Source organism: Cherax quadricarinatus, chromosome 48 (genome assembly GCF_038502225.1).
Source record: "Cherax quadricarinatus isolate ZL_2023a chromosome 48, ASM3850222v1, whole genome shotgun sequence".
NCBI classification, from domain to species: Eukaryota; Metazoa; Arthropoda; class Malacostraca; order Decapoda; family Parastacidae; genus Cherax; species Cherax quadricarinatus.
Window position 1 is genome coordinate 18547560 of NC_091339.1, and position 26316 is coordinate 18573875.

Genomic DNA, 26316 nt, shown 5'->3' on the forward strand with positions numbered 1-26316 from the left:
TAACTGACAAATCCATACTTTCCCTAGGCTTTCTTAACTTGTTTAACTCACTCCAAAATTTTTTCTTATTTTCATTAAAATTTCTTGACAGTGCCTCTCCCACTCTATCATCTGCTCTCCTTTTGCACTCTCTCACCACTCTCTTCACCTTTCTTTTACTCTCCATATACTCTGCTCTTCTTATAACACTTCTGCTTTGTAAAAACCTCCCATAAGCTACCTTTTTCTCTTTTATCACACCCTTTACTTCATCATTCTACCAGTCACTCCTCTTTCCTCCTGCCCCCACCCTCCTATAACCACAAACTTCTGCCCCACATTCTAATACTGCATTTTTAAAACTATTCCAACCCTCTTCAACCCCCCATTACTCATCTTTGCACTAGCCGACCTTTCTGCCAATAGTCTGCCAATATCTCACCCGAACTTCCTCCTCCCTTAGTTTATACACTTTCACCTTCCTCTTACTTGTTGTTGCCACCTTCCTCTTTTCCCATCTACCTCTTACTCTAACTGTAGCTACAACTAAATAATGATCCGATATATCAGTTGCCCCTCTATAAACATGTACATCCTGGAGCCTACCCATCAACCTTTTATCCACCAATACATAATCTAACAAACTACTTTCATTACATGCTACATCATACCTTGTATATTTATTTATCCTCTTTTTCATAAAATATGTATTACTTATTACCAAATTTCTTTCTACACATAGCTCAATTAAAGGCTCCCCATTTACATTTACCCCTGGCACCCCAAATTTACCTACTACTCCCTCCATAACATTTTTACCCACTTTAGCATATCCTGTGAATAATTTCTGCCTGCAATGCTATTCCTACATGGAAATGTTATTTACATGTAGGAAATAACATTTTTAACCCCTTCATGTAACCCTGATGCACCTGCTTAGAAAATAAAATTTTATTATTATTACTATTATTATTATATTATTATTATTATGATTAGTAAATGGTGGCATTATTAAACCACAGTAGATATTTCTTCAGCAAGAATACAAGAAGGGCATTTAGGAGCTACAATACAGAATGAAGAATATCCAACAAAATCTAAAATAATCTCCTGATACATATTTTAAAACTTGGTACTGTAGTTGTTTTCTGCTCCACAGCTGCCCTCCCCCCCCCCCCAAAAAAAAAAAAAAAATATGTAATGTTACTTTAGAAAGATCCCTTTACTTTCACCTCAAAGGGAGGTGCTTGGATGCCAATGAAGAGCCTTTGATCCAAGATACTGGAGCTACTTTCCTCTCTGGATCACACCTGATTACCTCTCATTATCCAGAGTATTTTTTTTTTTTTTGCTTTTCAGGTCTCCACCTTGACTACCTTGCATTAGTATTAAGATTAAATAAGATTGTAATAAAGTTAATCACTATTACCTTGTCTAGCTTTTAGTTACTATGTACTAGGATTAGTCTGCCTGAAATGCCCTGGCATGATGGTGGCTTTCTTTTTACTTAGTAAACCAAAATAGTAATTACACACTGTAACCTTTACAAAGAAATGAATCTTTACTTTTATCTTATCTTTAAATCCACGGACCTCAGTGATGAGAGGAACGACTCTCATCACTGGGCTACGACTGTTCGTCTCTCTCATTTCCCAGGTTTTATATGACACTTACAGGATTGGCACTTCCCCATGACTACAGTAATTAATGCCTTACAGGTGTATGTATATAATGCCCAGTGGGTGGTGCAGCTATGCCTGCTTTGATTTTTTTAAACAAGGGAAATGAGGCCTGAAAAACCGCATAAGCTGCATTTAATCAAATTCACAAAATCCAAGCATGAGAGTTGGGTGTATTCATAATTAAAATTCAGAATGAACATTTAACATTACTTTTACTTTTATGGAAGACTCTTTGTTGGCATATGGAAGACAGCGAGGAGGGGAGAGGGAGGAGAGGTTATTTCTACCACCATCACTACCACCCTCTACCACCATCACTGCCACCCTCTACCACCATCACTACCACCATCACTGCCACCCTCTACCACCATCACTACCACCCTCTACCACCATCACTACAACCATTACTATCACCCTCTACCACCATCACTACCACCCTCTACCACCATTACTACCACCCTCTTCCGACAAGAAACAAAGCCAGACTGACTCAGAATGCATGGGATGCGTTGTGTGGGCGTGGGTGGACACATTCGGTACGGCAGACCACTGTCAACTCGATGACAACCAAAGTGATGAACGAAAACCGGGACAAAATTTTTACGGAAAAAGTCATCGAAAACTGAATTCAATGAAAACCAAGGCAAACGAAAACCGAGGTTCCACTGTACAGAACAGCACTGCCAATTGCAGTGATCATACAGTATACCGGCACAACAGATATAATATGTTTAATTGTGGCAATAAATAAAATATTAATGAAATGTGCATAAATCAAGAAGATGAATATCAGAATCTGCAGAGAGGTGAACCAACAGTGCATTTTTTTTTTCACATCAACCTGCTTAACAGACTACCTCATAGTGAAATACATGTCATATGATCAACCTATGTATATACGTACTGTAAATACCTGCACTTCAAAACCTGTGAAAGCAAACAATTAATAAATATTTTACATACGCTGTATTGCATACAGTACATTTATTTTTTGTGCTGTTAGACTGCCCCAAAATTTCTTCACAGATATTTGCGCACACTGTACTGCGTTATATCACATGTTCTATCATCAATCATTATTATTATTACAATATTACATTCATGGGGGAGTGCTAAACCTGTAGGGATTGATAAATTAAACACATGCAACACTTAGGTATCCTTACTGCAGAAACATTTTATCACATAGTGGCTTCAGCAGTTCAATACAAAGAAAAATGGTGAAGATCAGAAGGCATTTGAGGTAATCAGTCCCTCAGTTTGGAGTCGATGTAATCAGTCCATCAATTGAATTGTACTGATGAAACCACTGCATGGTGAAACGTTTCCACAATAGAGATACCCAAGTGTTGCACGTGTCTAATTTATCAACTAGTTGGCTTTCTGAACCAATTATCTACATGCCTGTAGGGATTATAGAACACCTGAGGGAAAGGAAGGCAATAAGGTGCAATCCAAGGAAGGAATGATCAGGTCTAATTCCTTGGATCAAGAGCCCATCACTGGCATCAAGAACCTACCTAGAAGGGTCAACATTACCATAAAAAAACTGTCCACCACAAAACTGGAGAGTTTTCCCATGTACAATTTAAAGGTTAATACTGTACCAGTACTATGTGCTTGTACCTATAACATTTCTTTCTTTTGCAATGCTAGGCATTATTCAGTTATCAAACCCATAAAAAGTTCTCCATTCACTTCTCAATATTTTGTCCCAAAGCATCAAAATCTGATCCAACTTTAACATTCGTAGTTATCAGTCTCATTTTATCATCTTTGACTATCTTAAGTTGCATTTAACAAGTTTATATTTCAATTTTGACTTGCCTTAACATGTACAATATTGATTTCTGTAAAATACCTAAAAATTGTTTTCCTCCCTTGACATTAGCTCAATGTAAACATCTTTTTGTTATAGTCGGTTTTTATATAAAAAATTTCATGTATATACATTACCTCATATCTGTAATAAAAATACCAGATATAATTTTAAAGGGAAAACAAATTCTAACCTGAACACAAATCACTAAATCTTCATTTCTAACAATAGTAATCATTACTGCTGCTAAGCAAAATCTGGAACATAGGAATTGTAAGCACAAAACCTATTCACCTAAAAAAATAAAAAAACATTAAATTATGCAATAGGAATCCAAATGGTAAATAAATTTTAAATGTAGTGAAGCCTTTATTGGTACAATGTTCCACTTATGAGTAAGCTTTATCAAGCAGATCAAATAATAAAGATCCCTCAGGGTGAAATATTGTACCAACAGAGATTTCATTGTATTCAATGTCCATTTACTACTTGTCAGCATTACATCTTTAATCAGTACAGTACAGTATATGAATCTAAATGTGTGTGTGCTGTAACAAAAAAAAAATCTGTGCTACATAATTGCTGTGATAATGGTCTTTCACAGGTAACAATAAATCTTAGTGATTAACAGATAGATGAATCTTAGAGCACTTAACCCCTAAACGGTCCAAACGTATATATACGTTCTCTCGCGTAGCGCCCCAAACGTACATATACGTTTTCTTTGTCATTCATTCAACATTGCCACAATAAACCTGAGTCACCTAGACATGAGAGAATGGGTGTGTGCATTCAGTGTGTGCCATATTAAAATAATTGGGGACACCTGGGTACCATATACTCTTTTTCCTATTAAAAAAAATTATTTTTTTCTCAAAAAATTTGGGGCACTACACAAGTGAACGTATATATATGTTTGGACCGTTTAAGGGTTAATATGGTGAACAAAACTATTCTTACACAGCCACATCTTAAAACTGGAATTTAAGTTTTAAATGTTATTATAGGTTTTGAAGGCCACCATATCTAATGCCATACTGAGCCCTACTTTCCAGTTTCTGCTGAAAGAATAGTGTCCAAAGCTGTGAAAGAATTGGGAAGGAACAGAGTGGAAATGAGTTGGGTGAATCCCATACCTAAACTCTGATAGCCAGATGCCCACACTTAACTGAATCTGAACCTGGCTTCCTGCAGGCCTTAGAAATCTGTAGAGCAGATAAACAGTGCCATGACCAATTGCTCAGCTGGCTGTATGTGATGAGAATAATGTCCTGTGAAAAGAATGGGGCAATTTATAACTATTGCTCAGGTCTGGGTAGAGCAAGACATCCACATTCTACCATCATACCAACACCAACACTGAAGTCCCTCATTGCTAATGCATACAGACCATTAGTTTTTTCAATATAGAGCAGCTGTTCTCTTCTCTTAATTGTGAACTAGATTAAGTAGTGCTTCATACTGATAGATGGAGTTGAAGTAAGAGAGGTAATAAAAAGTGTATAATGATTCAGATGGGGGAAGAAGCCTTAAACTGTATCCTCTTGTGAATGCATGAAATTATGGGTTTGTGGAAGCCTGCAGTATCAAAATCAAAATCTTTATCTCCATGTAAAGCTTACAATGTGTGGTTTACATGTTATAAAATATTAATTACAAAGAAGGTCACTAGCATGCCTAGGTATTTCAGGCAGTAATGGACAGTGAATAGTTTAAGAAGGCTAAAAGGTTTAGGATTTGAAATTTACAGACGAAATACACACACTGCAGAAAAAAATTATTGGGACATTTTGCAAATAAAGCTCTACACAGAATGCAATATTATGCCAATAAAAGACTGTTGTGCAATGTGTGTAGTCTTCACTAATGTCGGCAGAAGGTCATTTGGATTCAGTTCTCAAGGTTGATAAGTAGAGATAGAGAAAAATTTAGCACACAGTACAACATGTACAGTAATTAATTTAAATATATTATCCTCACCAAAACAAAATGCCGCACTATCACTGATTCACTCTACTGCAAATTCATTTATGAAGCTTAAGTAAAAAATCTCCATGAAGGAAAACTTATCAGAGGTCATATCACATTTTACTCATATATATATGTATATATATAGGCAATGTCATTATTATAAAACCAGGCTTAATACAATATCAGCTTATCATCACTACTATAAGACCAGACTTATTAATACAATGTAGGCATTGCTTTCATTATGATTTCTTGATCAATAGGATGTGGACCAACTGGTGTTGCTCAGTTGTGGTGAGGAATTTCTGTGTTATGAAACAAATTTATGAAAATAATACACAGCTATTTTCAATTTATGGGAAACCACTAAACCCACAGGGTCATACAGGGCTCTATGCAGTTCCACTTGCATCAGCATTGTTCAGAAAGTTATCAATCTTGCTCAAACAGGAATATTTCCAGTGTTGATACTATGTAGCTATGTGATAATTATTTCAAATGTTCATAACAAATTAAACATCCATTCATACATTAATATATGACATGTATTCCACTCAAAAATTACACACTAACCACCATGCAACAATCATACAGACTAAAAATCACTCAAAATACCAGTATTTTATCAGTCAGAATTGCATTATTGACTATTGCAAACTGTTTTGCCTCTAACAAGTATTCCACACTCATGTACTGTACAGAACAGTTTTTCTAAACATTCACTGATTTTAGAGTATACAAAAGATCTTGTACTGAATGTATTCGTCTCTCAGCTGGAGTGTTAGGCTCCGAGCTGTGATATGATATTCTTTCTCCTCCTGCTGTGCGTCTACCTCCTCCATTCCTACTTTGATCCAGAGAAACCATTTCAGAATCTGGAGTGGGAGCATCTTCCAAAATCTCATCTGAATTAGCATTGGAAGAGGACATAACACGGCGGAGCGGCAACGATAAGTTTGCTCTGGAAGGCCTTGTGGATGTTGGGAAATTAGAAGTAGAGCTGTCAGCCATAGAAGGGCCCATGTGAACGATGGCTTCAGTAAGAGTAACATTTCCATTCAGATCTGAAGCATCTGGTGAGCGAGATGGGGCTTCCTGCAGTGGTTCTATGGAATTAGTAGACAATGGTGTGGCTGCAGGTTCCCCATCACAACCTGGGAGTGTTTCATAGCAATGCTCAGTTTCAGTTTGCCCATCTGGGCGATCGGTGAGTTGGGAAGGTAGAGGATCATTGTCATTGAGGTGATTTCGTCCTCCAGGGTGTATATGATGAATATGATGGAGAGGATGTAAAGGGTGGAGGGGATGAAGTTGTCTGATAGAATGGAGAGCTAGGTTTTGATTAAATGATGGCTGAGTTGCAGATGGAGTGTTATCTCTCTGACTTGGAGAAGAAGGAGAAGGACCAGATGTGGTGGGTGTGTAACATGAGTATGCATCAGTATCAGTTATCATCGGTGAAGTACTGGACATGTCTGTCAATGGAGACACAACACTGTAGGTATTTTCAGTTTCTGCAGCAAGGCTATGATCAGATGAGGAAGTGTGAACAATCATGGTGTCATCAGATGCATGATGTGAACTATCATCATCTTTCTCACGAACTTGTTCATACGTATGGTTTAGAGAGGCATCTAATACCTCCTTGTCACTTGGAGATGGAGTGTTTTGACTGGCAGAGCTTGTTGGTTCTGAGTAGTACAGCATCTCATCTCCATCTTGCCTCACTGATATGCATGATGATACATCAGCAAAATACAGTTCTGATTCCTGCTCAACTTTTCCACTTGTATATACAGCTTTGGGATCACTAATGCTCTTGATGTGTTTACTACGATATGCCTCACGAGGTACATCAGCCTGAGACTGAAATTTATCTAGATGTGTAATGTCTTTTCCATCACAAAACAAAACTTCCAGCGGTTCATCATGTTTATGTTCATTTACATCACCAAGTGACTTGACATGACCCAGTGGGAGTCTCCTATTGCGATGCCTGGAGGGAAGTGAACTGGACCCACCAAGAGTTCCTCCTTGCTCAGTAGATCCTCCTTTATGGCGACCCCGTGTCACACGCTGATTTTGAGAAGGGGAGCTTAGGATTTCTGAATCATCACTGGGGGATGAAAGCGTGTTACTAGTAGGACTAGCAGGGCCATTCATTAAGTCAGCTAGTGTAGCAGGACGACGAGCTGGGGAGGACCTTATAGCCTGTGCCACTATTCCTTGTAGGATGGTTGGTGAAGTAGGTGAATTTGGGTGATGATGTGGTGACATGTGCATGGCTAAGTTTTCAGAAGAAGTTGGCTGAGAGTAGGGTGGCGGAGGGCCCCACATGTACCGTGGAAAAGCCTCCTGGTATGCCATGGGAGGAAGGTAGGCCTCTGTGAATGGTGGTGGGTATCGGGGTAGCTGGAGTACTACGCCTGGGTCAGAAAGTGGGCGTTGGTTGTGGTGGCTGGTAGGATGTTGGCGGCGAAGGCCCAAACGACTTTCCAGACCCCGGGGAAGAAATGGACGTAGCAGGACACCAGTCACTTGTGCTCTATTATCTTCACTGTAAGAAAAGTAAGAATTACTGTAACAATTAAGATTAAAAAAAGTCTTACCAATTTGTTTAAAAGCAAAGGGCACTTAGGCTGTAGACATTATAGCACTGAAATGCTATCATGACAGTTTCAAATTGCCTTTTATTACTTACATGTTTTTATCATTTCATTGCTATTATTATTTTTATTATTTCACTGAAAAACTCTGGATAGGCAGAGCATTTTAGTGAAACTAAAATTAGAAAGTTTCTTTGCATTGTATATATACATAATTGAATTTAGTTGCAAGGGTCAGAAAGCTGACAAACCAGATTAAGACAAGTATAACAGCGTAAGCATCTACAAGAATGATGTTATACTCAAGTGGATCTTTATCAGTTGAACTTTGCTAAAACTCCACTAAGTGAAACATTGTTATAGTGAAGACTTATGATATATTATGTGTCTTTCTATCCAGCAAGAACAGAGTTGTATAATTTAGAGGTGAGAAATGAGTTTGAACTGTCAATTTTATATGTATACTAAGAGTGATTTTTAATTGACAGTCATATAAATATAGTTATTTTAAATTGGCACTTGTACATATATAAATATAAATTTATTTATGACAAATTCAGTGCATAATCGCTTTTGTACCTTAATTAGTTTAAGTTTAATATCTTTATTATGCACCCTTACCCATCCTGTGGACGGTAAACCTTGATGTGTTGTCTTCTGTAAAGCAGTGCATAGCACATTTTCCGAGATATTTATCATACTTCATTGTATTTTAAACCCATGATAATGTAGCTGTTTGATTTAAAACTAGAGCTGCAAGTTGAGAAGGTGCATAGATAAATATATCGTTATGAAATAGAGGAAACTAAGCAGCATCAAATTAAGAATTTCAATCAAAAGGAGTAAAACTAAACAGAAAGAGATCACTGTATAAGAATTGACCCTGTAGTTAACTGTTAAATACTTAAACTTCAGAGATGCAGAATTATATTATTATACAACTCTGTTCTTGCTGGATAGAAAGACACATAATATTCAATTCAATTCAATTCAATTCAAAGTTTATTCTCTATAAAGATTACAATGTTGAATTTACAGAATTTGGTTGTTGTGTGGTTTACATGTAGTTAAATAATGATTACAGAGTGTACCACTAGAACACCTAGCATGGCTAGGCATTTCAGGCAGACTTAGTTTAATTATTTATTTTAAAATATTACAAATTATGAGGTAAGTTGGTATTATGGCTAAGTGACTAAATACTAGTTTGTGAGTTTAGCAATGTGAATGCTTTTGTTTTGGCACAGTACATAGTTTCAGTATTGGAGTATCATAGGATTCATTATTTTAAGATTGAGATTAATATTTCTGTTTATGGTCAAATGGGTGAGTGAGTGTAAGTGTGAACCACCAGGTGGTATTCGTGTAGTTAGTTGATGGGGTGTATCAGAGAGATAAGATGTTTTCTAATGGTAGTTTTGAAGGTGATGAATGTGTCTGCAGTTCTAGAGTTCTCAGGTAGGGTGTTCCAGATCTTAGGGCCTTAAGTCTTCATTATAACAATGTTTCACTTAGTGGAGCTTTATCAAAGTTCAACTGACAAAGATCCACTTGAGCATAACATCATTCTTGTAGATGCTTATGCTGTTATACTTGTCTTAATCCGGTTTGTCAGCTTTCTGCCTCTTGCAACTAAATTCAACTACGTATATATACAATGCAAAGAAATTTTACTTTCTAATTTTAGTTTCACTAAAATGCTCTGCCTATCCAGAGTTTTTCAAAATGTATGAAATAAACATTAATTAATTTTGTAACAATTGTGCACATTTTTAAAATAAAATTAATTTGTTTGTTTCTATTAATTATCTGGATGTCTAGTCCATATATAATGCTAATATAATACTGAAATTCTCCATAAAATACTGATTCTGTAATTGATAACATCTCACTGTATTCTTAAGTGGCATCTTACCTCTGGCCATTTTCCCCAGTAGTAGTGGAGGCGACAGAGGTTGGTTCCACTGGTATTACTGCTTGCTGCTGCTGCTGCTGCTGCTGCTGCTGCTGTTGCTGTTGCTGTTGCTGCTGATGTGCTGTACCACTATGAGCAGCCCACCCACTTCCCCAGGGAAGCCACAGTGGCCCCTGACCCTGTGGTGTAGCAGTGCCCAATAGTACTGAACGTGATGCATTGGAAGAGTCTTCAGCACCTGGAGCATAAAACTGCCCCCCTGCCCAGTACCTAGAATGCAAATTATCACAATTTTAGCCTAAAATGTAAGCATTTATTATAGTGACTTAAATTTCATGTGGTCTTCTACATTTCCAGAACTAAAGATAGTGATAAAAGCAGATCACAGTACAGTATATATGTAGCTTTAGAGATTAGTTTGCCCAAAATACACTGCATACTATTGGCATTCTTTTGTGCCTAACAATGTTTTATTACATGTAAACTACATTATCTGCATACCACAAAAAAAAAAAAGAAATAAAAATCTGAATTTGAATAATGCATGGCACAAACTGCATACACTACTGTAGTCACATACAGAGCTATAATGGTACAATTACTCCCAAAATGTTAGGTAAATGGACACAGAGCAACTAATGTAACATTATATTGTGGAAACATTTCACCACAATAAAATGATGATCATATGGTAGATGTTAAGAGTAGTTAGATTTATATATCATTTGGTTACAATTTTGAAACAATTATAATAAAGATAAAATATGATACAAATATGTGTATGTCATGTAAGACAATCATTATGGAACCTTAATTAACATTTGATCACCCAAGGAATTTTATTGAGTTAACTAAGAACATAACTATGTACAATACTCTACATATATCAAGGTCCTGCAAGACATCCTTATAATATGTACTGTAAAATTTTATTTTACATAGAGAGAAAGAAGATATGCCATCTCTGAGCCTATGCTGGCATTTTGTGAAAAAATTCCTTCCCTCTAAATCAGTACTGTATTTCTCAAATAATGGCTGCAGTCACTAAAGGGGTAATGAGTGGAGTAAACCTTAAATGATTGTAGGTCATCTGGCAAACTGGCTGAGAAACACTGCACTAAGTGTATGTGCACTCAAACAAATGTTTTGAAATGCAAGAATTCAAGAACAGCTATCACAATGAGCTCACCTATCATCAAGTGTGTCCCAGGGTGCCCAAGGATAGAGTTCTGAAGGCGGAACAAAGCCATATTCATCACAGCAAGAGCAGGCATTGGGAGCTGGGGCACGACGGTACAGAAGGCGCCTACGGTGCTCAAGCTGCTCCCAGTACATCTTCTTTTTCTCGTGGCTGTAATAAATAAAGCACATACTGTAAGTCAGGCTTATCTTGGAAAATGTAGCACCAGCATGGAACACCCACCTAATAAAGCTTGTTAAGAAACTATAGAAAGTGCAGGGGTTTACATCAAAATTGCTTCCACAACTGAGTACAACAGAAAATGAGGAGAGACTAGAAGAGTTGAACAAGACAACAATAGAAGATTGAAGGAAAAGGAGAATAATAATAGCAAAATAAATCTTAGAGAACTTTATAAGGTGCACTGTGAAAGGCTGTCTAAGAGGCAGAAAATAGGTATACTAGGGCACATGTGGAAATTATAGAAACAGATTAACCACAGGGATGTCAGAAAATACTCAAAATGGTTAGAAAATGGAATGATTTTTGATGAAGTGAAGGAGGTAGACTTTATACACAGCATTAAGAATAAAGATCAAAGTACACACAAGACCAGGAGAGTTACCCTAATTAAATGGTCTGACCAGGAGCCAGTGCATATTTTAAGGCTACTAAAATATTTAAAAATAAATATTTGATTACACAGAAATACAGTGGTTTAAAATATAATTTAATGCAATAAAAATTTAGTACAATATAAAAATAAAAATATGAGGCAAGTAATGTAAATGATAAACAAAAAATTAGGGTAGGATTTTGTACTACCTTCAGAAATTATTATACAAATGTATCTATACAAATTAATAAATTTACAAAAGGTGCCCTGAATGGGGAATTACTAAACTAGATGAACATTAGTGTGTAAGAAACTCAAATCCTGTGTTAGTGATATCCACAGAGCTTGGTATATTTAATGATGATGGGTACTTCAGAGCATGATAGTGATAAGAATGAATGCTTCTCATTACTGAGAGAGCTATGGATTACTGTAGTAACACACCAACTCCTTGATAACATTCACTGAGGATGAGTAGAATATATGAGAGCAAGAGAGAATTGAGAATCAGAAAAGAGAGCCAGAGTTTGAAATGGAAGGAGAGAAAGGGTGAAGAGAACGGAGTGGTGAATGGCAAACAGCTCCCTTCCCAGGACTGAGTGAGACAGACCTAGTTACCAGGTCTGACACAAAAAGAAATCAGTGAAAATTGCAGTTGAGGATGTAGGAGGGAAGGTACATGCTGAGCCACCCAATTAAATGTGACACCCACTTCCTTTACCCACCATGTTTACAAGTATGCAGTGATTCTTTTCCCTGCAACCAACATCTCCAACTGATTATCTTTCTGACCATAGTATTGGTAAAGCTCTTTTACAAGATGTTGGCCAAAATATATCCTTTCACACTCTTTGAAGCAGTGCACATGTAGTTGCAGTCCAGAATGCAGAACAAGCTCATGCTCTTTCCCATCTTACTTCCATTGACAACATTCCAATCACAGTTCACAAGCACGCTACTCTCAATTCTTGCAGTGGTACAGTGGTTTTACTGCATACCATTGTACAGAGTGATCTTCTGTCTTGCGGTGATGATATTTTGGAACAATTACCCCTTTAGGACCTTCCCATTCTCAAAGTAGATACACATGCTCTACCCACTTGCGGGCGTAGGTGCTTTCCCAGTAACATTGCCCGCTTAACCTTTAACTGCCGTGAACTCCCGTCCTTCATTTATATCTTTATATCGCGGGCCATCGCATAGAAGTCTGTAAAGTAGTCCCTACTCCCCAACAGTATCAAAATTGCTGGTGCTTCAGACACCCTGCTAAATACTGCAGATCTGCAGCAGAGTGCCTGGTCTGCAGTGCCGCAGATCATGCCGATACATCTTGCAATCTTCCCCCCTACTTGTCTCAATTGCAATGAACCTCATCCAGCTTTTTCCTGCTGATGTTAGATCTATCTTAATGAACGAGAAATCCATTGCCTTAAGGAGAGCAAAGGCCTTACTTATGCTATGGCTGTCTCTCGGTTCCACCTTCAGGAGAGTCTTCCTCGTGTCCTTTATTCTTGAGTAGCTAGGAGACCTCCAACCTTGGCAGTCCCCCCACCTGCCAGCCCCTCCAGCGTCATGTCTTCCAGGGTCACCCCCACCTCTTAATTCTTTTGCGGTTTTACCCTCTGAAACCCCCACCTCTTTATCTATTCCTACCTCTACTTCTTCTCGCCCACTAGTTTCTCAGTCTACAAGGCCTCTCACGCCTGCATGTTGTTCACGCCTATCACCTGCGAAGTTGAACCTGTCTCATAAGTCCAAGTCTCTTCGCATTCCTCTGGTGCTTGCAATTCCCTAACAGTTGTCCTTTTTGGTCTTGGTGCCTGGTTGTCACCCCCTTTCTAACTCTCACTTGAAGGTGGAGGTTCACCCTTTCACTCATGTAGTCCCCTCTTCTCCTGTTCCCCCACAGACATCTTCCGCAGTTACCTCCCAGGCTCCTTCCTCCCATTCCACCGCAGGCCTTTTCTGCCCCCACCGACGCATCTCTTCAGGTTCATACTCCCCATCCCTCTCAGACCTCTTTGGTTCCCTCCATACTCTCCTGGATTTCTACTTGTTCTACCTCACCTGTCTCTGACGTCACGGTATCGGCATCTTCCTTATCCGCTGAGACACTTGACGCTATCTCTGACTATATTGCGGGGATGAACCCTCGATGGACACTGACGCAACCTCCTCCTACCCCTTCTTATTTTTCACGACCCTCGCAGCAATCTTTTCCTTCACAGCATTCTGATTCCTCCTTACCTGGAGTTTACCTGGAGAGAGTTCCAGGGGGTCAACGCCCCTGCGTCCCGGTCTGTGACTAGGCCTCCTGGCGGATCAGAGCCTGATCAACCAGACTGTTACTGCTGGCTGCACGCAATCCAACGTACAAGCCAAAGCCCGGCTGGTCAGGTACCGACTTTAGGTGCTTGTCCAGTGCCTGCTTGAAGACAGCCAGGGGTCTATTGGTAATCCCCCTTATGTATGCTGGGAGGCAGTTGAGCAGTCTCGGGCCTCTGACACTGTATTGTCTCTTAACGTGCTAGTGACACCCCTGCTTTTCATTGGAGGGATGTTGCATCGTCTCCCGAGTCTTTTGCTTCCGTTGTGAGTGATTTTCATGTGCAAGTTCGGTACTAGTCCCTCTAGGATTTTCCAGGTGTATATAATCATGTATCTCTCCCACCTGCATTCCAAGGAGTACAGGTTCAGGAACTTTAAGCGCTCCCAGTAATTGAGGTGTTTTATCTCAGTTATGCGCGCCGTGAAGGTTCTCTGTACATTTTCTAGGTCAGCAATTTCACCTGACTTGAAAGGTGCTGTTAGTGTGCAGCAATATTCCAGCCTAGATAGAACAAGCGACCTGAAGAGTGTCATCATGGGCTTGGCATCCCTAGTTTTGAAGGTTCTCACTATCCATCCTGTCATTTTTCTAGCAGATGCGATTGATACAATGTTATGGGCCTTGAAGGTGAGATCCGTCCGACATGATCACTCATTGCTTACATGCTTTCCGTTGCCTCCACACATTGACTTCACTGACACTAATAGCCCATAGATTTTATCGCTTCTTATTGTTGGCATACCTGTCTATGTGAATAATGACCTATTTACAATGGAATATTTGTGGCCTCTGGGGTAATTGGGGAGAGCTCCAGGTGTTGCTATTTCAGTTTTCCCCAGTATATGTCAGGTTACAAGAGCCCAAAATTAGTTCAGCTGTTATTCATCCCATTTCGGGCTATGTGCTGTTGCATTCTTCTGATCCCTTTCCTGATGAATCATTTAATGAGAGTGCACTTCTTGTGCATGACGGTATACTGTATCAACAGATCTTTGTTCGTTCTCTGCTGTATTATACAGCAGATGGTATACAGTTTGCTCTCTATATATCTGCCCTTCCCGTGCATTCTGTACCTCGGATATTGCATTCTTGATCTCTTCTCTGCTGCTGCCCATCTTGTTGTTAGGTGATTTTAATGTTCATCATTTTGGGGAGGGTCCCACTATGACTCGTGGTGATCAGCTGGTGACCTCAATTCTCTTCCTTTTTGTGTTTTAAATACGAGTACTCCCACCCATTTTGACTCTCGCACTCAGTCTCTCTCTTGCACTGATTTTTCTATCTGCTCCTCATCAATCGCACTTTATTACACTTGGTCTGTTCTCCCAGATTTGCACGACAATGATCACTTTCCTATTCTTCTTACTTCTACTACGTATTCCCGACCGCCTCATAGCCTTTGTTGGCAATTTGGACAAGTTACTTGGGACTTATACTCTCATCTTACCGCTTTTTGTGAGGACCTTTCTTCGTCCTCTATTGATGAGCTGGTGCACCAGTTCTCAAACTTAGTTTTGACTGCAGTGTCACGTTCTATTCCTCAAACTTCAGGCATTCTCAGACATGTGTGCCTTGGTAGTCTGCATGTGCTCGTGCAGTGCGTTTGAAATGCGCTGCATGGGGCCATTATCGATACAGTCGGACCTCAGATCGTCTCTTGGATTTTAAGTGGGCAAGGGCAGTCACCCACCACGTCTTACGCGACACTAAACGCACTTGTTGACAAGACCATGTGTCTACCACTACTTCAACTTCCCCTATGTGTGTGGTTTGGAAGAAGGTACGGAAATTGTGTGGCAAGTATGTTCTGGGCCCAGCTCCTGTTTTGCAGGTTGCTGGTGTTAGTGTTGCAGAACCTCTTGCAGTTGCCACGGAAATCAGGAACTATCTTATTCATGTCTCCCAAGGGCTTCACCTCTGTCTCTCATTTCTCACGTCTAAGTCTACCAAGGGGCAACTGTCCTTGGATTTCTCTTCTAATGGAATGGAGCCGTATAATGTGCCTTTCACTCTCCAAGAGCTAGCATTCACGCTTTCCACTTGCCAGTCATTGGCAGCGGGGCCTGATGATATTCACATCAGTATGCTACATCTGCGTTCTACAGCCCTTACAGCCCTTTTGCGTCTTTTCAATCTTATTTGGACGTGAGGGGTTCTCCCTCAACAATGGAAATCTGCCATTGTCCTACCATTTCGCAAACCAGGCACCTCGGGGCTTGATACCTCTCACTATCGTTCCATTGCTCTGACCAGTGTAGTCTGTATGGTGATGGAACAATTGGTGATTAAACGTTTGATATGGTATTTGGAGACTCCTCACTAACATGGCTTTCGCAAGGGCTGCTCTACTTTCGGCCCTTTGCTCCACTTAGATACGCATGTGTAAAATGCCTTTGCTAACAAATACTCCGTCCTAGCAGTCTTTTTTGATCTTGAGAAGGCATATGACACCACTTGGAGGTAAAATATTTTAGCCCAAGTGCACTCCTTAGGCCTCTGTGGTAATCTACCAACCTTCCTTGCTGCTTTCTTATCTGACAGACATTTTGGTGTCTGTGTCGGCGCCTCGCTTTCCTCAGACTTTGTTCAGGCCGAGGGAGTCCCATAAGGTTGTGTTCTTAGCACTAGCACTAACATCCCATATCATAAAAATCTTTGAAAGGGTCCTAAGAAGCAAGATCACCACCCATCTAGAAACCCATCAGTTATACAACCCAGGGCAACATGGGTTTAGAACAGGTCGCTCCTGTCTGTCTCAACTATTGGATCACTACGAAAAGGTCCTAGATGCACTAGAAGACAAAAAGAATGCAGATGTAATATATACAGACTTTGCAAAAGCCTTCGACAAGTGTGACCATGGCGTAATAGCGCACAAAATGCGTGCTAAAGGAATAACAGGAAAAGTCGGTCGATGGATCTATAATTTCCTCACTAACAGAACACAGAGAGTAGTCGTCAACAGAGTAAAGTTCGAGGCAGCTACAGTGAAAAGCTCTGTTCCACAAGGCACAGTACTAGCTCCCATCTTGTTCCTCATCCTCATATCCGACAGTTTAATATGTTTATTATGCACCCCATACCCATCCTGTGGGCGGTAGTCAAAAGATTACAGAGGTACATAATGGGTCCAGGGACTGGGCCTGACACAGACAAGGATGTCAGCCACAGCACCGTGTCTTCCTTTGCAGATGACACCCGAATCTGCATGACAGTGTCTTCCATTGCAGACACTGCAAGGCTCCAGGCGGACATCAACCAAATCTTTCAGTGGGCTGCAGAAAACAATATGAAGTTCTACGATGAGAAATTTTAATTACTCAGATATGGTAAACACGAGGAAATTAAATCTTCATCAGAGTACAAAACAAATTCTGGCCACAAAATAGAGTGAAACACCAACGTCAAAGACCTGGGAGTGATCATGTCGGAGGATCTCACCTTCAAGGACCATAACATTGTATCAATCGCATCTGCTAGAAAAACGACAGAATTTCCATCTGTTTTTTACGAGCAGAGCAACCCCACCTCCCCACCTGCCCCTTCTATCTTTCCTCATGATCTGGTATCCTGGTGGGAAGATTGCATCTGTTATTGTCTCCGTGAGTTTTGTTTTTGTAACTGCTATGAACCTTCAAAACTAGGGAGGCCAAGCACATGATGACACTCTTCAGGTCACTTGTTCTATCTAGGCTGGAATATTGCTGCACACTAACAGCACCTTTCAAGGCAGGTGAAATTGCTGACCTAGAAAATGTACAGAGAACCTTCACGGCGCACATAACGGAGATAAAACACCTCAATTACTGGGAGCGCTTGAGGTTCCTAAACCTGTATTCCCTGGAACGCAGGCGGGAGAGATACATGATTATATACACCTGGAAAATCCTAGAGGGACTAGTACCGAACTTGCACACGAAAATCACTCACTACGAAAGCAAAAGACTTGGCAGATGATGCAACATCCCCTCAATGAAAAGCAGGGGTGTCACTAGCACGTTAAGAGACCATACAATAAGTGTCAGCGGCCCAAGACTGTTCAACTGCCTCCCAGCATGCATAAGGGGGATTACCAACAGACCCCTGGCAGTCTTCAAGCTGGCACTGGACAAGCACCTAAAGTCGGTTCCTGACCAGCCGGGCTGTGGCTCGTATGTTGGTTTGCATGCAGCCAGCAGTAACAGCCTGGTTGATCAGGCTCTGATCCACCAGGAGGCCTGGTCACAGACCTGGCCGCGGGGGCGTTGACCCCCGGAACTCTCTCCAGGTAAACTCCAGGTACCCTTTCTCTCTTGGCTATAAATGACCTACCTTCCATTCTTCCATCGCATATTTGGTCGTTACTTTATGTGGATGACTTCGCATTTCCTCTTTGAAGGCAGCTTGCTATGGTCGGCTGAATCTCCTTAAAATTCTTGCGCATCGTTCATGGGGAGCAGATTGCCAAACTCTCCTCCGTTTGCATTCCACCTTAGTCTTGTCCAAGCTGGATTATGGTGACCAAGTCTATTCTGCGGCTTCTACAACTCTTTCTAAGATCCCCTTCATCATCAGGGTCTACGTTTATGCCTTGGTGCCTTTCATTCATCCATTGTTGAAAGCCTCTATGCAGAGGCGAATGTTCCTTCCTTAGCTGATGGTCGTGATGCTCAATGTCTTTGTTACTTTGTCGATGTTCATGACCTTCGTGTTCCTTCTATGTACAGGTTGGTCTCATACGTTAGTAGCCCATTATTTGTTCGGTGCCCCTGCTTATTTCGACCGTTTTCTCTTCGTCTTCACTCACTCTGGTCTTGATAAATTAGACACATGTGCAACTCTTGGGTATCTTTATTGAGGAAACGTTTCGCCACACAGTGGCTTCATCAGTCCATACAAAGGAGAATCTTGAAGAAAAGGAGGAGAATGAGGTAATCAGTCCCTCAGCCTTGAGTCGATGTGGTCAGTCCAACAATCTTGAATAGAATACAGCATAAGTGCGGAGGAGCTTATAAACCGTAGGCAGGAGAGGTGCAGCAGTTGTAGGTGGTGTCACATTTGTTCAATGTGGAAGTAGGTCGTGCCCAAGGGTTAGGCAAGCGAAGAATTCCCAAGTATTAAGATCTCAAGAAGTTGCAGTGTCTGACAGGATTGTAGATCATTGGTTCACAGAACCGACACGTTGATAAATTAGACACATGTGCAACTCTTGGGTATCTTTATTGAGGAAACGTTTCCCCAATAAAGATACCCAAGAGTTGCACATGTGTCTAATTTATCAACGTGTCGGTTCTCTGAACCAATGATCTACACTCTGGTCTTCTCTCCAGTTACCTCCCTTGTATGTTCAATTAGCGTCTGCCTTTTCCCTTCCCCCTTGGGAAGTTCCGACGGTTCGTGTCTGTTCTCCCCTACTGCCGTGCGCCAAAGTTCTCCTGCCTACGATTGCTCTCGCTCTTTTTCTTGATCACTTCTGGTCGCATGCTCATGCCATCACTGTTTGTACAGATGGTTCTAAATCTTCTGACGGTGTTGGGTTCCCGGCAGTGTTTCCTGACTATGTTGTCCGAGGTCATGTGTTAGACTCAGCTAGTATTTTTACTGCCGAGTTGTATTCCACCCTCATAGCACTTCTCCGTATTACATATATGTCTCCTTCGACGTTTGTGAACATTTCAGATTCCCTCAGTGCTTTACAAGCCATTAAAAATTTGACTCCCTCTCATAGATAGTCCTCCATACCTGGAGACCTGGAGTTTACCTGGAGAGAGTTCCGGGGGTCAACGCCCCCGCGACACGGTCTGTGACCAGGCCTCATGGTGGATCAGGGCCTGATCAACCAGGCTGTTACTGCTGGCTGCACGCAATCCAACGTACGAGCCACAGCCCGGCTGGTCAGGTACCGACTTTAGGTGCCTGTCCAGTGCCTGCTTGAAGTCACCCAGGGGTCTATTGGTAATCCCCCTTATGTATGCTGGGAGGCATTTGAACAGTCTTGGGCCCCTGACACTTATTGTGTTGTCTCTTAGCATGCTAGTGACACCCCTGCTTTTCATTGGGGGGATGTTGCATCGTCTGTCGAGTTTTTTGCTTTCGGAGAGAATGATTTTCGTGTGCAAGTTTGGTACTAGTCCCTCTAGGATTTTCCAGGTGTATATAATCATGTATCTCTCCCGCCTGCGTTCCATGGAGCACAGGTTCAGGAACTTCAAGCGCTCCCAGTAATTGAGGTGTTTTATCTCCGTTATGCGCGCCGTGAAGGTTCTCTGTACATTTTCTAGGTCAGCAATTTCACCTGCCTTGAAAGGTGCTGTTAGTGTGCAGCAATATTCAACTAGGGTTGCGCCGTGTGGCTAGCAAAAACAAAGACGTCGTTTTCTGTTGGGTCCCTTGACACGATGTGCAGGGCAATAAACAAGCGGGTGCTGCTGCACGGTCAGCGGTGCATGATCTGCTGGTTTCCTATAGAGGTATTCCTTTCAGATATTTTCCACTCATCTCGGCCCGTCTTCGCGGCCACTAGCAACAACGGTAGTCAGACATGCACCATGACAAACTGCACTCTATTAAATCACTTTTAGGTTTGTGACCATCTTCTTACCACCGTTACCGTACTCGGGGAACTGCGCTCTCCGGCCTCCACATTGGCCATACTGGCCTTACCCATGGGTATCTCATGAAACGACACCCTATTCCTCTCTGCGAGGTGTGTCGGGTCCCTATTTCGGTTCTTCACTTTCTTGTAGATTGTCTGGTTTACCAGCGAGCTCGCAGGATTTACCTCCAACGCCACCGCCGCCCTACCACTCTTACCTTATCTTTCCTTCTTGCAGATGGCCTTGGCTTTGACTTACAAGCACTTTTTGACTTTTTGTCAGCAACTGCTTTACTGTACGAACTTTGACACAGCTCTTATCGTCCCTTCCAGCCCTTTTCTCCCATTACTTCTGATCCCCTCCACCTAGCTGTTTATAGCTCCAGCACTTTTTTCTGCCCCGCAGCGCTGTATGACCCTTGTCGGTTTAGCGCTTTCTTTTATTATAATAATCTAACACTGTTGGTTAACAATCTGAAAGTCTTCCTTTATAACATATTTAGCTATCAACTTCTCTGCCTAACAAACCGCACACGACAAACGGATATAGTCAATATTTTAGCAGCTTGATTACACAATATAATTAATCCTTTCATTAACAGGAAACATTCGAAAACTGTGCTTGCGTGTTGGCGTAAGCATCCATGGGTGAGGCAGACAGTGGTGGGTTGACTGGTTGCTCAGTTCAGTGCTCAACTCTCACCTCACCCCTCTCCACACGTGCCTGTGAAATATTCAACTCGCGCCTGCTGGGGCAGCCTGCTCACTCACTCTCTGCTTTATCCATGACTGATACAAAGTGTGTGATTGTTCCCTAGGTCCACCCTGGCTACAACCATCACTGCTCATCTTCGTGAAGGTGACACTGTTCATCTTCGTGAAGGTGACATTATTCATCTTCATGAAGGTAACACGGCTCATCTTCGTGAAGATGACATTATTCATGTTCATGAAGATGACACTCTTCATCTTCGTAAAGATGACACTCTTCATCTTCGTAAAGATGACACTCTTCATCTTCGTAAAGATGACACTCTTCATCTTCGTAAAGATGACACTCTTCATCTTCGTAAAGATGACACTCTTCATCTTCGGGAAGATGACTTTTCATCTTCGTGAAGATGACACTCTTCATCCTCGTGAAGGTGACACTGTAAAGCAACCCGGAGTTACCACTGTCTGATGAACTTGCTACCTTGTACCTGGATGCCGGTGAGGAAGGGGGGGGGGGAAGTGGCTCTTCGTCCAAGGAACTGGACCAATCCTCCCTTTCCTTGAATCGAACCCGACTGCCTCCCAATCCCCCAGGCGCTATTTGACCCCTACAGGTTTTCCGCTTCCCCCTCTCAATATAAAAAAGCGTGACCCATACGGGTTTAGCGCTCTCTATCAATAATAATAATAATAATAATAATACTTAAAGATCAATAATAATAATAATAAACTATAATAAATACTGATTTCTTTTGGTCAAACATTTCAAAGAAAATAACTCGCATTGTTTGAATTTAATAATAATAATAATAATAATAATAATAATAATAATAATAATAATGAGTTATTCTAGGATAAATTAACTTAATGTACAACAGTCGTTTCCGCAACATTTGTGTCTTGTACGAAAAATGTAGGTTATGTATATAATAAAGGTGAATTAACACCTTCACAGATGCTTAAATGCAAGTACCAATGTTTACTGTGTAATGAGAGATCTTGTTGTGCGGTGTTGGTCTACTGTAAGACCTCGTAGTGCAGCGTTGGTCTACTGTAAGACCTCGTAGTGCAGCGTTGGTCTACTGTAAGGCCTCGTAGTGCAGTGTTGGTCTACTGTAAGACCTCGTAGTGCAGCGTTGGTCTACTGTAAGACCTCGTAGTGCAGCGTTGGTCTACTGTAAGGCCTCGTAGTGCAGTGTTGGTCTACTGTAAGGCCTCGTAGTGCAGTGTTGGTCTACTGTAAGACCTCGTAGTGCAGTGTTGGTCTACTGTAAGACCTCGTAGTGCAGTGTTGGTCTACTGTAAGACCTCGTAGTGCAGTGTTGGTCTACTGTAAGGCCTCGTAGTGCAGTGTTGGTCTACTGTAAGGCCTCGTAGTGCAGTGTTGGTCTACTGTAAGGCCTCGTAGTGCAGTGTTGGTCTACTGTAAGACCTCGTAGTGCAGTGTTGGTCTACTGTAAGACCTCGTAGTGCAGTTTTGGTCTACTGTAAGACCTCGTAGTGCAGTGTTGGTCTACTGTAAGACCTCGTAGTGCAGCGTTGGTCTACTGTAAGGCCTCGTAGTGCAGTGTTGGTCTACTGTAAGGCCTCGTAGTGCAGTGTTGGTCTACTGTAAGGCCTCGTAGTGCAGTGTTGGTCTACTGTAAGGCCTCGTAGTGCAGTGTTGGTCTACTGTAAGACCTCGTAGTGCAGTGTTGGTCTACTGTAAGACCTCGTAGTGCAGTGTTGGTCTACTGTAAGACCTCGTAGTGCAGTGTTGGTCTACTGTAAGGCCTCAGGTCATACAATGAGGAGTCCAAAATCCATCCCCAGCACGGGTGAAACGTTGGGTACGTTTTCTTAGACCTTCTTTCCGCACAACCAATTACAGTTGGTGTCCCACAGGGAAGTGTCCTTGGCCCTCTTCTCTTTCTCCTATACATAAATGACCTACCAAATGCTTCGCAATTACTCAAACCTACACTTTTTGCAGATGACACTACATACGTCTTCTCTCACCCGAGCCCAGTCACGCTAGCCAATACTGTAAGATAAGATAAGATAAGATAAGATTTCGTTCGGATTTTTAACCCCGTAGGGTTAGCCACCCAGGATAACCCAAGAAAGTCAGTGCGTCATCGAGGACTGTCTAACTTATTTCCATTGGGGTCCTTAATCTTGTCCCCCAGGATGCGACCCACACCAGTCGACTAACACCCAGGTACCTATTTGCTGCTAGGTGAACAGGACAACAGGTGTAAGGAAACGTGTCGAAATGTTTCCACCCGCCGGGAATCGAACCCGGGTCCTCCGTGTGTGAAGCGGAAGCTTTAGCCACCAGGCCACCGGGTCACCAAATTACAGAAAATATCTACCTGGATGAGGACTAACAAACTTACACTAAACATTGACAAAACCTACTTCATTCAGTTTGGTAACAGAGCTACAGATGTACCTCTTAACATAATAAACGGATCACCTATCACAAAGCTAACAGAGGGAAAATTCCTAGGAATCCACCTCGATAATAGACTCAAATTTCATACACATATACAACAAATTTCTAAGAAAATTTCCAAGACTGTAGACATACTATCGAAGATACGGTACTATGTTCCACAGTCAGCCCTCCTGGCCCTATATCACTCTCTTATTTACCCCTATCTCACCTATGGAATTTGTGCATGGGGCTCAACAACAATTAACCATCTCAGACCACTAATTACCCAACAAAAGGCTGCAGTTAGAATGATAACAAATTCTCACTACAGGCAACACACTCCACCAATATTCAAAACACTCAACCTACTCACCATACAAAACATCCATACTTATTATTGCACCTATTACATACATAGAACACTTAACTCTGATATTAACCCTCCCCTCAAACATCTCCTTGCCAACCTCAACAGAACACATGACCATAACACAAGGCACAGATCACTCTTTGATGTTCCTCGTGTCCATCTCACGCTATGCAAAAACTCAATGCACATAAAAGGCCCTAAAATCTGGAATTCATTACCTGTAAATATAAAAGAAACACTACCTGTTTATAAATTCAAGTCTCTTCTCAAAGATCACTTACTCACCCAAAACCAAATAAATACTGAATAACTGAACCTTATAAATTGTATATCCTATATGTTACTCACAATTATATCACACAAATGTTAAACCTAGGACCCAATCTAACTTTATTATTTTTTTAAATACACTACCTAACAGAATACTCCATTCGACTGAATGTACAGCAATGCAAGCAACCATATGACCTGTTTTTGTAATACTCATTTGTGCTTTATAGTTATCTGTTTACAATAATGTTTTATCACTGATTTCATCATTGCTTAGTTAATCTTAAGTTAATTTTAAGCCAGCCCGTAATGCTATGCATATAAGTGGCTTTGGCATGCTGCTCTTACCTGTATTTTTTGTACCTCTGTATGTATGCTTAAATTACTAAATAAATAAATAAATAAATAAATTTACCTGGCAGCAAGTATCTGGGTGTTAGCCGACAGCCGTGGGTAGCATCATGGCTGGGGGGGGGGGGGGAGGATTACCTTAGGCTGCCTGAAATGCTCTGTATAACCAGGGGCTTTCTATATAGCATGCCAGTAATGTCAAATAGGTCTGTATTATTATCATTGCTGTTGTTGTTAGGGGGAGCGCTAAATCCGGAGAGATTACACAGCGCCTGAGGGGGGGTAGAGGGATGGAAGACATTCAGGCTTAATTCAGTGAACTGGAGCACAGACCCAATTCCCTCGATCAAGAGCTCACGAGCGTTATGAAGGTGCACAGATATCTCGTCCTGCCTTGCCATCCTGTCAACTACAACACAAAACGGTAGGGCGGACGGAGCCGCTCTTAACCTAGCTTAATAAACCATTACATTCCCTCCAGGCTTTTAATGGTTTATTGAGCTAGCAAGTTAAGTGGGAAAGGGTGACATCAAATTAATGTATATTAAATAACTTGCTTAGATTTGTCGTGCTTCCAGTGTATTTGTTTTACATGTTTGTATTTTAATGTAGGTACGCTGTTGCAGTGAATAAAACGAGGCTAGTCCTCGTGTTTCAAGAACTTGATATAATAAACTACTTCTAGGAGAGGACTTATCGTACGTTTTATTGAACCGGGACTACACAGATTTTGAATATTTCATGTCAAAGCATCCGCACTTATGTCAACCCTTTCTCACACATGTCAACTCGTCCACGTGCCTTGCCATTTTTTAATTTTCCCGTCTGTGGTTAAATACTACGTTTTTGTAGTTTGTCACCTACTAAATCATAAAGTTTTTTTTATTAATGTAGAGAACGTTCAGAAACTGACTCAGAAATCGCGTAATAAAAGGGTGTAAAATATTATTATTATTATTTTCACGGGGACGGGCTAAACCCTTAAGTCATACAGCGCCTGGGAAAAGGGAGGCATTGAGGTTTGGTCCAAGGAAGTCTAGGTCAGGTCCAAATGCCTGGATCAAGAGTTTTTAACCATCCCTTGAGGACTAACACTGATGCTAGGTTATGTATGTACTCACGGCCTCACCTCTCTGCCTTCACAACTGTAAGTTACCATCTTTACTCAATTTTCTACTTTCCCCTCGCTTGTTTCTCTCCCTCACTCTCGTCTCGTTCTCCTCCTTGCCTTCCTCCCTCTCTTCTCCTTGTTTCTCACTCCCTCCCTCCTCTCTTCTTGTTTACCTCTCTCAATCTTGCATGAATCTCCCTCCACTTCCGTACACCTGTCACTTAAGTATTTCCTCAGTTTCATTTCGTCTTTTCACCCTAATACAATTTTTTATGCGTTGGAACCTAGATGCCTTTATTTTTATCTCTCGATATCCTAGTCTCTCTCATTGCCAGATTGCACTTTTTCTTCGTCTCCCTCGTTGCCATATTAACCTTGCTTGTCTCCCTAGTTTCCACAGTAACTTTTGC

General features: G+C 41.2%; 1 protein-coding gene across 2 annotated transcripts in view; it reads right to left on the bottom strand.

The window, feature by feature from the left end:
- Window positions 1–1148: 1148 nt before the first annotated feature.
- LOC128696069 (uncharacterized) overlaps window positions 1149–26316 on the bottom strand; it is a 218843-nt gene continuing 193675 nt past the window's right edge. For both annotated transcript variants that reach the window (XM_070094938.1, XM_070094937.1), the window contains exons 7-9: window positions 11162–11323; window positions 9973–10242; window positions 1149–8008 (exon numbers count right to left, since the gene is read on the bottom strand). In XM_070094938.1, the coding sequence (XP_069951039.1) occupies window positions 6163–8008; window positions 9973–10242; window positions 11162–11323 (2278 nt within the window). In that variant the 3' untranslated portion in view covers window positions 1149–6162. The remainder of the gene's footprint in view (window positions 8009–9972; window positions 10243–11161; window positions 11324–26316) is intronic.